The sequence below is a fragment of the Mobula birostris genome, chromosome 7, assembly GCF_030028105.1.
Source record: "Mobula birostris isolate sMobBir1 chromosome 7, sMobBir1.hap1, whole genome shotgun sequence".
Taxonomy (NCBI): Eukaryota; Metazoa; Chordata; class Chondrichthyes; order Myliobatiformes; family Myliobatidae; genus Mobula; species Mobula birostris.
The window spans coordinates 50,113,240-50,128,173 of NC_092376.1; the positions used below are offsets into that span (position 1 = coordinate 50,113,240).

The 14,934-nt window shown below is 39.6% G+C and overlaps 1 protein-coding gene across 2 annotated transcripts in view; it reads right to left on the bottom strand.

Annotated features, from left to right (window-relative positions):
- The window catches only part of LOC140200184 (cullin-5), a 79,993-nt gene that overhangs the window by 25,720 nt on the left and 39,339 nt on the right, over positions 1-14,934 (bottom strand). For both annotated transcript variants that reach the window (XM_072263111.1, XM_072263112.1), the window contains exons 10-13: positions 13,300-13,407; positions 12,900-12,964; positions 7,897-8,029; positions 1,479-1,610 (exon numbers count right to left, since the gene is read on the bottom strand). In XM_072263111.1, the coding sequence (XP_072119212.1) occupies positions 1,479-1,610; positions 7,897-8,029; positions 12,900-12,964; positions 13,300-13,407 (438 nt within the window). The remainder of the gene's footprint in view (positions 1-1,478; positions 1,611-7,896; positions 8,030-12,899; positions 12,965-13,299; positions 13,408-14,934) is intronic.

Sequence of the window (14,934 nt, forward strand, 5' to 3'; positions counted from 1 at the left end):
ATATTTTCATTTGCACAGTTTACAGTTACTGTTCTATAGATTTGCTAAGTATACCCACAGGATAAAGAATATTGGGGTTGTATGTGGTCAGTTGAATGTACCCTAACACATTTTACTCTGAACTTTGAATACTGGGTACATCTTGCCATGGAATATTCCATAGTTCAGTTATTTTTTTTCCCCCAAATACATTTCACTTCGACATACACTTAACACACTTAGAAATTAGGCACATTTAGGAATTGATTTACAGACTTAAATTATGTCACATAATGAGTATAACAAGCCTCATCAGAGATTAATACACAAGAGAATAAAACTTCAAATCCAAATCAATTGATCCTTATAATTTCTATGATTCTGTGACCTAGTCTTGATACATTTCCTTGAAGTGTATGGATGTAATTAAATGAAATTCTGTTCACATTCATAATGCTTCATTTAGATAATCTAGACATCCACAGGGTTGATGAAGTTGACAATTTACTATGCCCAATAATCCTATACCAATAGTTACATAAGTCCATGTCAACAGGTTAAGGAAGTGTATATACTGTAGATATTCTGCAGCAATCTTAGAATTAACCCACTTTGACATTTTTAATTATACATTTTCTTAAATATCTGTATTTACAAATCACCTTTCACACCCCCAAAAAACACACTGTTGGCTAAGGGATAAATGCTACCCAAGACATTGCCAAAACTCCTTGCTTTTCTTCAAATAGCAGTTGGGATCTTTTATGTCCATTAAATTAAAATAGGCCTGTTTAGTATTTTGTTAGAAAGACCAACAGCTGACTCGCACAGTCCACACGAAGTGCCAGCTTACATTATATTCTGCAATCACTGCTGTGGAGCTTGAACTACAGCCATCTCGCCACATTAGCATACCAAATATAATTCTAAATTAATCTAGATATATTGAGTCATTAGGATCAACAATGACACTGCTATATATGCCAAAATATTAAAAAGATGTTGTAAATAAAACACACAGAACATTTTCTTTTACAATTTGGTAGTGCCTATATATTGTTCTGGATAAAACAAAACTGGCTCACTTTAATCATCCGAAGTTAAACATAACTAGTAGTGTAAGGGCACACATTAGTTGGCCAACTCCCTTATTAAATAATGATTTAATGGCCTGTGGAGAAAAACATGGAGAGGGAACAAAAAGAGGGAAACACTTCCTTTTGATTCAAGTTCAAATTGTGGCAAATGAAAAATATGGTTTTCTTAAATTCTCAATTCAACACTCAAGTGAAGCATTACAATTTTTGGGACAGAGGGCAGAGAAATCTTTTTGCCTTTCAGCAAGTCTCTATTATCAATGAACCAAGTGAACTACTGTAAATTAGAGCTATCACCGCCCAAACCCTCTTTTGCTTACCACATTCATAAACAAATTTAGTGGATCAAAAGGAAAGATGTGTGCCTGAAAACAGTGGAAAGGCACTATTGTATTTACTTACTCTAAGCCATTCTACCATATTTTCTTCTATTTCGCTGTCTGCTGAAATATCCAGGATCAAACGCCTTGTTAGGTGAGCTTTATGGTATCGCATAAAGACATCTTTGTTTTGCACATATTTCAGCACAAGAAGCTGTTAAAAAACATATCAAGAGAATTCAATATTTTTGGTAGAACTACTTCAATTCTGAAACTCAGCATCAACTATAACAGATACAATTAGGAGTTAGTTAAATCATTAGAAGATAGATCAGCACAACACAGAGATGGGCCATTCAATCAACCATGTCTCTGTTGACCAGTCTAACTGATCCCACCTCTCTGCATATGGCATTTATCCCTCTTTTCACTGCCTGTTCACATGTCTGTCCAAATATCTTGTAAATATTGCTAAGGTAGCTGCTTCTACCACCTCCCTGACAAAAGCTTCCAAGTATCTACCACTATGTAAAATAACACTTGCCTTGCATTTCTCTTGTAAACTTTTCTCCCCACTTCCAGCTGCCCTCTAGTATTCGATAGTACCACCCTGAAGAAAATTCCATCTACCTCACTTATATATTTATAACAAGTTGCCCTTCAGTCTACAATGCTGCAAGGAAAACAATCTAAATGCGTCCATCTTCTCCCTATAACTCTCCAAGCAGCCAACAGCACCACGGCGGCGTAGCAGTTAGCACAACAGTATTACAGCTTACAGCAGTTGGCGAACAGTATTCGGAGTTCAATTCTGGTGCCTTTCTGTAAGGAGTCTCTTTAAGTCCTCCCTGTGAAATGCATGGACTTTACCTGGGTGCTGGGTAGGTTAACTGGTCATTGTAAATTGTCCCGTGATTAAATTAGGGTTAACTGGGTTTGTCGGGTCAGAAAGGCCTACTCTGTGCTGTATCGATAAATAAACATCCTGGTGAATCACTTCAGCACCCTCTCCGAAGCTTCTACCTCTTTACTGTTTGGGGGGCAGGGGGCAGAATTGCACAGCGTACGCCAGTTTACTGTGAATCACTCCAGCACCCTCTCTGAAGCTTCTACCTCTTTACTGTTTGGGGGACAGGGGGCAGAATTGCAGAGCGTACTCCAACTGCGGCCTAATTAAAGTGTTCTATGGCTGCATCATGAAGCCCCAACTTTTATACTTTTATGCGCTGAATTATGAAAGTATACAACATCCACTTGTGTTGCCACTTTCCATCATTGTGCTCAAAGGTCCTGCCATTTTCTGTACATCTTCCTTCCCAAAAGGCAACACCACACAATTTGTCTTATTAAACTCTATCTGCTTTTTTAAAAAAAATCATTAACCATTTCATTACTCAATCAGTCAACTAATCAGGCACTTAAGATATTGCATGCTACCATCATAAGAAACAATCCACCCCGATGCATTTCAAATCACACTTGGAGATTTCAATCAGGCTTGTCTGAAGAAATCTCTACCATCATCATATAACCTGTATTACCAGGGGTCCCAACACAGTAAACCACTGCAGTACTACGATAAGGAACGCCTACTCTTCCATGCCCAGACTGCATTTCAGGAAATTTGATCACTTGGCTATCCTTCAAATACCTGCATACAGGTAAAGGCTAAAGAGCAAAGCTCCAGAGAAAAGGACAACATAGAAGTGGTCGTGGGAGGAAGAGGAGCAGCTACAAGATTGCTTCAAGTCAGAGGACTGGGCCGTAATCAAGGACTCATCTGAATGAATACACCACAGTTGTCTACAACGTTTTTTAAAAAAATACAGTCTGTGATATGTGTGTCTCCACTAATCATTCAGAGTCTAGCCCTGGATGAACCACGAGATCTGCTGAGGCCAGATCACATGGCAACCGAGTAAGGTCCAGGTACGATCTCCGGAAAACCATCTCATGGGCAAAGAGACAATTACAGGCTAAACTTGAAGCAATGAAGACTACTCGACAGCTGTGGCAAGGTTTGCATGTTTCGCCTCTTACAAAGTAAAATCAACTGACATAGGTGACAATAGGGCTTCACTCCCAGATGAGTTCAATGCTTTCTATGCTTGCTTTGACCGTCATAACATGGAGGAACCATCACAACCTCCCACAGCCCTCAATGACCCTGTGATTTCAGTCTGAGGCCAATATGACAGCATCCTTCAGGAGGGTGAACCCAAGGAAAGCATCTGGCCCAGATGAGACACCTGGCCAAGTACTAAAGATCTGTGGTGATCAACCTGCTGTAGTGTTCATCGCTATCTTTAACCTCTGAGACAGAGACCTGCTTCAAACAGGCTTCAATTATACCGGTGCACAAAAACAGCATGGTAACCTGCCTCAGTGACTATCATCCAGTGTGGTGAAGTGTTTTGAGAAGCTGGTGATGAAACATATCAACTCCTGCCTGAGGAGCAGCTTGGATCCGCTCAATTTGCCTACCTGCACAATAAGTCCACAGCAAATGCCATTTCATTGGCTCTTCACTCATCCTGGAACATCTGGATAGCAAAGATGCATACACCAGGATGCTCTTTATTGACTACAACTTGGCATTTAATACTATCATCCTCAAAATTAGTCAATAAGCTCGAAGACCTTGGCCTCAATACCTCCTGCTGCAATTAGATCCTCAACTTCCTCACTTGCAGATCCCAGTCAGCTCAGATTTGCTACGTCTCCTCCACAGTCTCCATCAGCACAGGTGCACCACAGCATGTGTGCTTAGACCCCTGCTCTATTCACTTTACACTTATGACTGCATGGCTAAGCACAACTCCAATGCCATATTTAAGTTTGCTAACGACACTGCTGTCATTGGCCAAATCAAAGGTGGTGACGAATCAACACAAAGGAGGGGGACCGAAGATCTGGCTGAGTGGTGCCACAGCAACAACCTCTCACTCAATGCCAGCAAGACCAAGGAGCTGACTATTAACTCCAGGAAGAGGAAACTGAAGGTCCATGAGCCAATCTTCATCAGGGGAACAGAAGTGGCGAGGGTCAGCAACTTTAAATTCTTCAGTATTGTCATTTCAGAGAACCTGTTTTGGTCCCAGCACACAAGTGCAATTAAGAAGCAAACACTGCAGCACTTCTATATCCTTAGATGTTTGTGAAGATTCAGCATAATATCTAAAACTTCAACAAACTTCTATGGATGTGTGGTGGGGAGTATGTTGACTGGTTGCATCACAGTCTGGTATGGAAACTCCCAATGCATTTGAACGGAAATCCCTACAAAAAGTAGTGGATAGGGCCTAGTCCATCACGGTTAAGGCCCTCCATACCACTGAGCACTTCTACACAGAGCACTATCGCAGGAAAGCAATATTCATCATCAGGGACTACCACCCAGGTCATGCTCTCTTCCCTCATCAGGAGGACGATACAGGAGCCTCAGGACTCTCTCTACCAGGCTTATGAACAGTTATTATTCCTCGACCATCAAGCTCTTGAACCAATGGAGATAACACCACTCAACTTCACTTGCCCCATCACTGAACTGTTACCCCAACCTATGGATTCACATTCAAGCACTCTTCATCTCATGTTCTCAATATTTATTGATAATTTATTATTATTTATTTTTTGGTTTTGTATTTGCAGTCTGCTGTCTTTTTGCACATTGGTTATTTGACCACTCTGTTGAATGCGGTCTTTCACTGATTCTATTATGGTTCTTGGATTTACTGAGTATGCCCACAAGAAAATGAATCTCAGGTGACATATGCATTTTGATAATAAATTTGCTTTGAACCTTCGGCCCAAATTTGCAATAGATCTGTCTTGCTGCATCCTGTGATGTCCTTCCTCACTATCTACAATTTCACCAATCTTTGTGCTGTCTGCAAGCTTACTAATCAGACCACCTACAATTTCATCCAGATCATTCCTATATATTACAAGTAATATGTGCCAGCACTGATCCTTGCAGAACACCACTGGCTTATAGTTTTAAATGAGTTCAGATTTTTCCCCTCAATTATTATGTTGCTGGCAAAATATATACAAACAGAAATGCAACAACTTTCAGCCTCCTTAAAGTGCAAAGGAATTAGCTTTAACAACATGTGCAGAAGCTATACTAGCTAACTAAATTTTAATTCATTAATCCTCACAAGTGCACGCTTCTACTATAATGTAGAAGCTGGGTATAATATCTTAAACATGCCTGCAATGCTTCTCTTTGAAATATTGATCCAAAGCCCATTAAATGATCTTATTTATCACTAAATATTGATGGTACAGCAAGGGGGCTGCAGTTCTATGTCTCCATGTTTGTTCTTTTTGAGTTGCAGAGACAGTGTGTCCTCAAATAGGAGTGTAATATTTGAAATCTTTTAAAGATGACCAGAGAATCTGGGGCACACAATAATAGGCCAACATCAGCATGGTTTCCTTAAGGCAAAACTTGGCCTTACTAATATGTTCGAATTCTTTGAGAAAATAATAGGAAGGATAGATAAAGGAGAGTAAGTGAGTGGTGTTTCATTGGATTTTCTGAAGCCTTTGACATGGTGCCACCACACGAGGCTGCTAAACAAGAGCCCATGGTGTTACGTGCACAACACGCTCATGGACAGTAGCTCATCTGACTGGCAGAAGGCACAGAGTGAGATTGAAGGGGAACTATTCTGGGTGACTCGTGGTTAGCATTGGGTCCACTACTTTTCACGTTTTATGTTAATGACCCAAATAATGGAATCTTTGTGGTCAGGTTTGTGGATGATACAAAGATACGTGGAGGAGGAGGGAGTGTTGAGGAAGCAGGGAATCTGCAGAAGGACTTGGAGAGATTAAGAGAATGAGCAAAGAATTGGCAGAAGGTATACAGTGCAAGGAAGTGTATGGTCATGCACTTTGGTAAACAAATAAAGGCACAGAATATTTTATAAGCAGGGAACAAATTCACTAATGGAGGTGCAAAAGGACTTTGAATTACAAGAAAGTACAAACGGAGTCCTAGTGGAGGATTCCTGAAAGATTAACTTGCAGTTAGAGTTGGTAGTAAGGAAGACAAATACAATGTTAGCACTAATTTCAAGAGGATTGGAATACAAATCAAGGATGGAATACAAATCAAGGATGTAATACTGAGGCTTTTCAGGCATTGGTCAGACTGTAATTATAATGTTGAGAACGATTTGGGCCCCATATCTAAGAACAGATGTGCTTGCACTGGAGAGGGACCAGAATAAGTTTGAGAATGATCCTGAGAATGAAAGGATTAACATGTGAAGAATGTTTAATGGCTTTGTGCCCATACTCTCTGCAGCTTAGAAGAATGAGGAAGGGATCTCCTCATTCATAGATAGCGTAGACATGGAGAAAATATTTCCAATAGTTGGTGAATCAAGTTCCAGAGGGCACGGTGTCAGAATAGAAGCACGTCCCTTTAGAACAGAGATGAGGAGGAATTTCTTTAGCCAGAGGGTGGTGAATCTGTTTAGTTTACTGTCATGGAAGGCCGTGGAGACAAAGACATTGGGTATATTTAATGCTAAGATTAATAGGCTCTTGATTAGTAAGGGTGTCAAAGGTTATGGGGAGAAGGCAGGAGAATGGGGTTGAGAGGGAAAATAAATCAACCATGATCAAATAGTGGAACAAACTCAATGGGCTAAGTGCCCTAATTCTGCTCCTTATTGTCTTATAACATAGGACTAAAAAGGGAAATAGGGTTAAATATTATGGAAAATCTCTACAAAGGTTCAAACAAGGACAGCTTTCTCAGAATGGTAACCTTTCGTAACATGGAACTTGCCTGTATTTGCTTTTCACTCATTAAAAAAAGTGCTTTGTACCAGCTGTGAATATATCTAGTTGTTCAAACCTGGGTAACACATTTCTAATCCTTACTAACAATTTCAAAACAAATAAAAGGAATACAAAAAAAACTGTTTCAGTGTTTTGGTTTGTCCTGCTGTGGAATATGAAACTAATATAAAGAGTCAAAGGAAATTTATTATTGAAGTACATATATATATACACTACCCCAGATTCATTCTCTTATGGGCATTCATTGGAAATACAAAGAAACAGAATAAAATCAATGAAAAACTGCATGACAGACTGACAAACAACCAATGTGCAAAAGACAACAAACTGTGCAAATACAAAAAACATAATAATACATAAGCAATAAATAAAAAACATAACTTGTAAGTCCTTAAAAGTGAGTCCATAGGTTGTGGAATCAGGTTGGTGTTGGTATGAGTGAAGTTACCCCTCTGATTTAAGAGCCTGAACTTGTATGTACATCATTCTTACAAAAACAGTTTTGAATTGTCTTCTGGATAGTTGGCAGCTATAGGAAAAATTATATCAGAAAAATTAGCTGGTTTGCATTTGGGGGCAGCAGAGTGCAAGGGGACAGAGTATAATCTGTGATCATTGAGTGTAATCTGCATCTACAAAAAAGTGGCAAATTTGTATTGTGTCAGACATATACATACCACTTCTTTTAATTTTGCTTCAATTTCTTCTGAAGTAAGCTTCTTACTAAGGGGTGTTTTTCTTAGTAACATATCACAGTAATTTGCTAGTAGTTCTGGGCACTTTGATTCAGGCTGAGTTTTCAACCCAACTCTAAATTCAAGGAAAAGTACAACATTTTAAAGACATAGTTTTAGAATATCTTTTCTATTTCACAAGACATATCAAAGATTTAATTTTTCATTCATGTCAGATGAAGTCCTGTGATTATTTTAGCCAAGCTTCTGTTTCTTTAAATTAAGCCAACCATAAGAACAGTCTACAAAGAATCATGTTCTGGTGATCATCTTTTCCTCAGAATTTGCAATTTTCCACATAATTTACAGAAATCATGAGCAAAATGCTTTTAGCCTAAAAACAGTAGATTATTATCGAGGGATTTTAAAGCATGCTTGGAATATAACACATCATATGTATCACTGGCCTGAAATGTAGTACTTTGCTAAATGTCAGCATGTTAAAATGAAAAATCAATCAACAATTTTTATTCAAACTTTGATATTGATCAGCTTTCACTGTCTATTAAATTCTTTATCAGTGAGTCGAATCCACTGAGATGCACAAGGATTTGTCAAAAAAAAAAAACAAGCCTATAACTGAGTTACTCCTGAGTAGAGGCTACAGCATACCCTTTCACTAGCAAAGTGTCAGCCAGAGAATACCTGGGCTGCATGCATACCTGGGCTGAAAGCTCAGATTAGAAAATCTGCCTGATGAACCTATAAAGTTAACCTGGTATAAGTACAGCAGGACCATTGAAATACAAGGGGAAAATACTGCTGCTGGGTAACAGGTAAGTAAAGCATTTTTTGATTCAAATTTATTTTAAAGATGCACTCTCTCCTAAAAAGTTTTCATTTTGTTTTCAAAATTTTCTGTAAATTAATCCTATATGATTTTCATAAGAGTTCAATAATCTCAAAAGTATTAATAATCATAATAGTGAGAGCTAGGGTGCCTAGGGGTAGAGTTTTAGCAGCTGTTAAAGCCATTCTACTAGCACAGGCAACCACTTCCACTGGGCTTGTTTCTCCCAATGTTATCTAACACACAGGATGATCCAGAGCGCAAGTGACTAGTGAAAGATCTACTCAAAATATCCACAAATAATAAGTTGCTTAACGTTTAAAGTTTCAATACAACTTAGATACAAATTAAAGGAATAAAAACTTGAAAAATACATAAATCATGCAAAAGCAAACAAGGACGTTTTCCAAACTATGCTGGTACAGTAAGACTCAAACCTTAATGGGAAAATTGATTTGAGAATTAATTTACATGGAACAAAAGATTGGATCCATCAAGGAAATAATTTCTAAAATTCTAAGGCTGACGTAAGAGTGACCACAGTACTGCAAAAGTTTACAAGCAAAATAACGTAATAAAAAAATTAGTAATTAAATGGCTAACAAAGCTAATCTCTTCTGCCTACACAGTGTCGCTATCCCTCCACTTCCCACACATGTATACGCCTATCTAAACATCACTTAGAAGTCCCTAATGTATCTGCCTCTGCCACACCCCAGGCAGCACATTCCAGGCACCCACCAATTTTTTTTTAAAGACATGCTCCTCACATCTTCTTTAAAATTACCCCATTTCACCTTTGCCCTCTGGTGTCAGACATCTCAACTCTGAAAAAGATACCATCTTTCTATCTATGCCTCTCATAATCTTATAAACCTCCATCAGATCTCCCCTCAGTCTTCACTACTCCAGGGAAAACAACCCAAGTTTGTCCATCTTCTCATTATCGCACATGCCCTGGAAACCCCACGGCATTCTGGTAAACCTCTTCTGCACACTCTCCAAAGCAGAGATATCCTTCCTATAATTGGGCAACCAGAACTATATACAGTACTCCAGATGTGGCCTAACTAGAGTTTTATAAAGCTCCTACATAACCTCCTGTCTTTTGAACTCAATCTTTCAACTAACAAAGGCAAGCATGCCATACACCTTCTTAACAAACCTATCAACTTGTGTAGCCACTTTTAGGGAGCGATGATGACAAGAGATATTTCAGGCAAAAAAAGAAAAAGAAAGCAAAAGAAAGATTTAGGAAACTGAAATCAGACAAGGCCCTTGAGAGATATAAAAGCAGGGGAAAAAAACAAGAAATTAGGAGGAGTAAAATGCAATATAGAACAATATAGCAGAAGAACAGGCCACCCAGCCCACCATGCCTATACCAACTAAGAAGCCATTTTTAAAAAATCCCATCTGCTTTCTGTATAATGGACTGTATGTGTCAAAGTGGAACAGAGAATGAGTTTGTAAATCTGGCCGGAGCAAAGGATGTTGAAAATGGTGAGCTGGAGCACCACGGGAGGGATATAGGGCAGGTGACAGAGGAGTGCCAGGCTGATGGCGTGGTGTGGGTGCAGACACCTGCAGCCCTGAGACACCAGGCACGCTCATTTGATTCCAAACAATTAGTTTATTGATCATTACAGAATGCCTCTCTGCTGCTTCCCACTCCCTCCCCTCTCCCTTCCCCTTTCCCCAACCATAATTCCCTTCTCCCTGCCCCCTTTACACTGTCAGTCTAGTACAAGAGATCCATATCAGAATCAGGTTTATCATCACTCAGATGTCTCATGAAATTTGTTTTTTTTTGAAGCAGCAGTACAGTGCAATACATAAAATTATTACTGTACTGTGCAAAAGTCTTAGGCACCTTAACTATATATATGTGCCTAAGACTTCCCACAGTACTGTATTCAGGTCTCTATCTCATTTCAGCTTCCAGAATCTTGCATATCCATTTTTCTTTTTGATAATCTTCTCATTCACGTTTCTTGTCATCCAACATTCATGAAACTTACTATCCTTTTCTCTCCTCTTCTCAAGAATGAGTTGGTTCTAAACACTAACTAGCTGGTCTTTAAATTAATCCCACATCAGATGTGGATATATTCCCATACAGTCTCTCCCAATCTACTTTCCCCAGTTCTTGCTTGCCAATATTATGGTTAGCCTCTCTTGATTTCACTTGAGAACCAGTCTAATCCTTATCCATAACTGTCTTTACAAAGTAGTAGGAGATGCCTAGAACATTGCCAGTGGAGGTGGTAGAAGTGGATACGATAAAAGATTCATCTAGACATTCATGAGCAGGCAGGGAATAGACAGATATCCCACATACAAGCAGATGGGATTAGTTCTGACTGGCATCATGGTCAGCAGGCATGGAGGGCAGAAGAGCTTGTTATGCTGTACTATGTTTAACAAATGGACAAAAAGCATTGTTTCAAAAAAATGTGTGAAGGCCTCAAAGAATAGCAGGTAAAAAATGGTATGAGAGTTGTAAAGAAGAATGGATGAATTCTGCATTTTGTTCCAGAGGCTTTGAAAGTGCTAGTGAAAAGTGCCAATAACAATGTGAGCTAGCACAGTGGACTTCAATAATCAAAGTGTGTTCAGTATAGAATCAGACTTATTATCACTGGCAGGTGATGTAAAATTTGTTAACTTAGCAGCACAGCATACAGAGTGGCAAGGCAGCATAGAAGTTAGTGCAATGCTATTAGGGTGCCAGCAACCTGGGCTCAATTCAGGTGTTGTCTTAAAAGCTTGTACGTTCTCCCTGTGACCTCTGAGGTATCGGTTAGTAGGTTAATTGGTGACTTATGCGGTATGGGTTAGGTTAATTGGTGACCTCTGAGGTATGGGGTTAGTAGGTTAATTGGTCACATGGGTGTTATTGGAAGGCATGGGCTTGTTGGGGCAGAAGAGGTTGTTTCTATGCTGTATCCCTAAATATAAAATAAAACTAAATCCAGATTCATCATGTTCTAAAGGCAGAATCTGGAAAAGAGATGGGGCAGCCCTCTGTCACCAGAGTGGTGCAGAACACTGGTTTAAGAAGGACTTTCAGTTTAAGATGATGCTGGTAAAGCACAGTGATGACTTCCGGGTGGCAAACAAAACAAAAAAATACTGTATTAATCACACGTTTTCCTTGGATACGATTACTGTAATCAATAGCCTGTATCTTTCCTTTCAGAGTTGAGCTGTTGAACTGCCTGTTCAACCTGGCATTTTTGCGGTGTGAACTGAGGTCTTGAAGGTGCAGGACAGCTGCATTCAGCTTGTTGCTCCACGAGGTTTACTCGTCCCTGTGCTGAACTGAGGCTGTGGCTTGAAACTAACAGGCCCCTGAATCAGCTGTAGTGATGACTGACTTTGTGGCTGTGGACTATTTTCATGAACTTCAGTTCTGAATGTTATTTACTTACTATTATTGTTTGCAAGATTTGTTTTTTTTCCTGCACATTGGGTGTTTGATGGGCTTCTGTTTTTAATGGGTTCTATTGGATTTCTTTGTTTTGTGGCTACCTGTAAGGAGGCAAATCTCAAGGTTGTATATATTGTAGTGTACATACTTTGATAATAAATGTACCTTGAACTTTGAATTCCCCCTTTCAGCAGGCAACAGGCAAGGGATTTGCTTCACACTCACTCTTCATTGCCTCTAGAACACCGATAGTTTATCGTTCCTCCCCTCCGAACATCATCTAAGTACAAAACCTCAAATTCCACTAGTATGACAAAAGTCAGTTCTACCACTACCATCTCACTTGCCTTTAACACCATTTCTAATAAATGCAATATCCTCAAAGACCTAAAAAAACATTTTTGGTCCCCAGATTAAATTCCACTCCACAGCAAAGACTCATTTTGCAAGCACCGGTCAACTTCTGAGGATAAACTGGATTGCTCACAATGTTGGTATGTTACATGACCTGGGAATGAACTACCAACAATTTCTGGACAATCAAGATCAATTACTCCCACCCATCTTTATCCCTTCTGCATTTTATCCGCTGCTTAATTTCACAATGAAATCTTCTGATTACTTGTGGAATCAATTCTGTACTTTCCATTACACAAAAGGCAAGTCCAGCCATCTTCATTACTTGTAAAACAATTCAATAGTAGAACTTTTAAACATTCTTACCCTTTTTGTTTCAACGGCAGTTCAAGTTTAAATATGGTGGCATCATTCACAACTGCTTTATATGCCTGTTCAGAAGTTAAATTTTACAATCAGAAACAAATAATTGGTAATTAAATGCATTCCAGTCATGTTCACAGTGTTTCTCATGAAGCAAATCAATAAATTGTACCCTGATGAATGAAAACACAATTTTAAGAAAGCAGATACCAACTTCAATGTTTAATTTAATCAATTTAATTAGATTAAAACAATAGATTGCATAAACAGGAGAGATTTACATTTATTAGGTACCTTGTAGTAAACTTCAGAATTAAAAATTACCATAGAAAAAATAATAAAATCAAAGCTTCAAAACTTTATAATTTGAAAAAGTTTAATTGATTAGCAAAAGAAAACTTACTTTATCTCTAGCTGTAAGAAAGCGAGGATCATCTTGAAATGCCTCTTTTACTAACTTACTAAATCGATTAAACAATGTAAGCAACTGCTCTACATATTTTTCAGAATCCTGTAACAGAAATAAATTAATTTGCTTAATATGAATATAACACATGCTATATTTTCAACATACCATCCCTGGCCTATAGAAATTATATAGTATCTGAACATCATACAGTACTAGCCTCTTGGCAGCCACTAATAATTATTACTAACATTACCCAGATCATCAGTAACAAACTTCCAATTTGATGCTGTAAACATATAGCAATTATATAGCTGAGGGGAGATCTGATAGGGGTTTTTAAGTTTATGAGAAGCAAAGATAGCATGCATTTAAAATGTTGCTGCCAATAATAAAGTAACTGAACCCACAACGTGTGCACATTTACAACTCAATCAGACTTTATTTTACATGTGCACAAAGTCTGTTATCATACTGTCACACAATTTTCTGTTATTCCAATCTCATTTGTCTCTGGCAGTCCCTACTGTGTATAGGGAAGCACTGTCCCTCAAAGACCTTTCTGGAAAAGGCATCACTTCAGAGGCCCCATTCTCTAGGTTGATTAAACACTGTCACAGTTATGCTCACTATATTGTCTGCAGTAAGCAGGGCAGCACACACAAAATACTGGAGGAACTCAGCAGGCCAGGCAGAATCTATGGGGAAAAAGTACAGTCGATGTTTCGGGTCAAGACTAAAGTTGAGGGAGAAGAGATAGAAACAGATAGGTGAAACCTGGAGGCGGAGGGATGAAGTAAAGAGCTGGGAAGTCAATTGGTGAAAGGGATACTGGGCTGGAGAAAGGGCAAGGAGAACACAGAAGGCCAGGGAAGAAAGAAATGAGGGGAAGGAGCACCAGAGGGAGGCGATGGGCAGACAGGCAAGGAGATTAGGTGAGAGGGGGAAAAGGGGATGGGGAATAGTGAGGGGGTTGGCCATTACCAGAATTTCAAAAAAATCGATGCTCATGTCATCAGGTTGGAGGCTACCCAGACTGAATATAAGGTGTTGTTCCTCCAACCTGAATGGGGCCTCATCTCGACAGTAGACGACACATCATAATAGGAATGGGAAGTGGAATTAAAATGGGTGGGCACTGGGAGATCCTGCTTCTTCTGGTGGTCGGAGGGTAGGTGCTCGGTGAAGTGGTCTCTCAATCTGTCGGGTCATACCAACATACAGAAGACCACACTGAAAGCACCAGACACAGTACATGACCCTAATGGATACACAGGTGAAGTGTCACCTCACCTGGAAGGACTGTTTGGGGCCCTGAATGGTAGCGAGAGAGGTGTAGGAGCAGGTGTAGCAGTTGTTCCACTTGCAAGGTTAAGTGCCAGGAGGGAGCTCAGTGGGAAGGGACGAATGGACAAGCCAGTCGTGTAGGGAGCGATCCCTGCAGAAAGCAGGAAGTTGGGGGGGGGGGGGTGGAGGAAAGATGTGCTTGGTGGTGGGAGATGGCTGAAGTTCCGGAGAATTATGTGTTGGACACAGAGGCTGGTGGAGTGCTAGGTGTGGACAAGAGGAACCCTATCCCTGGTAGGGTGGCAGGAGAATCGGGTAAGAGCAGACATGCGTGAACTGGAAGAG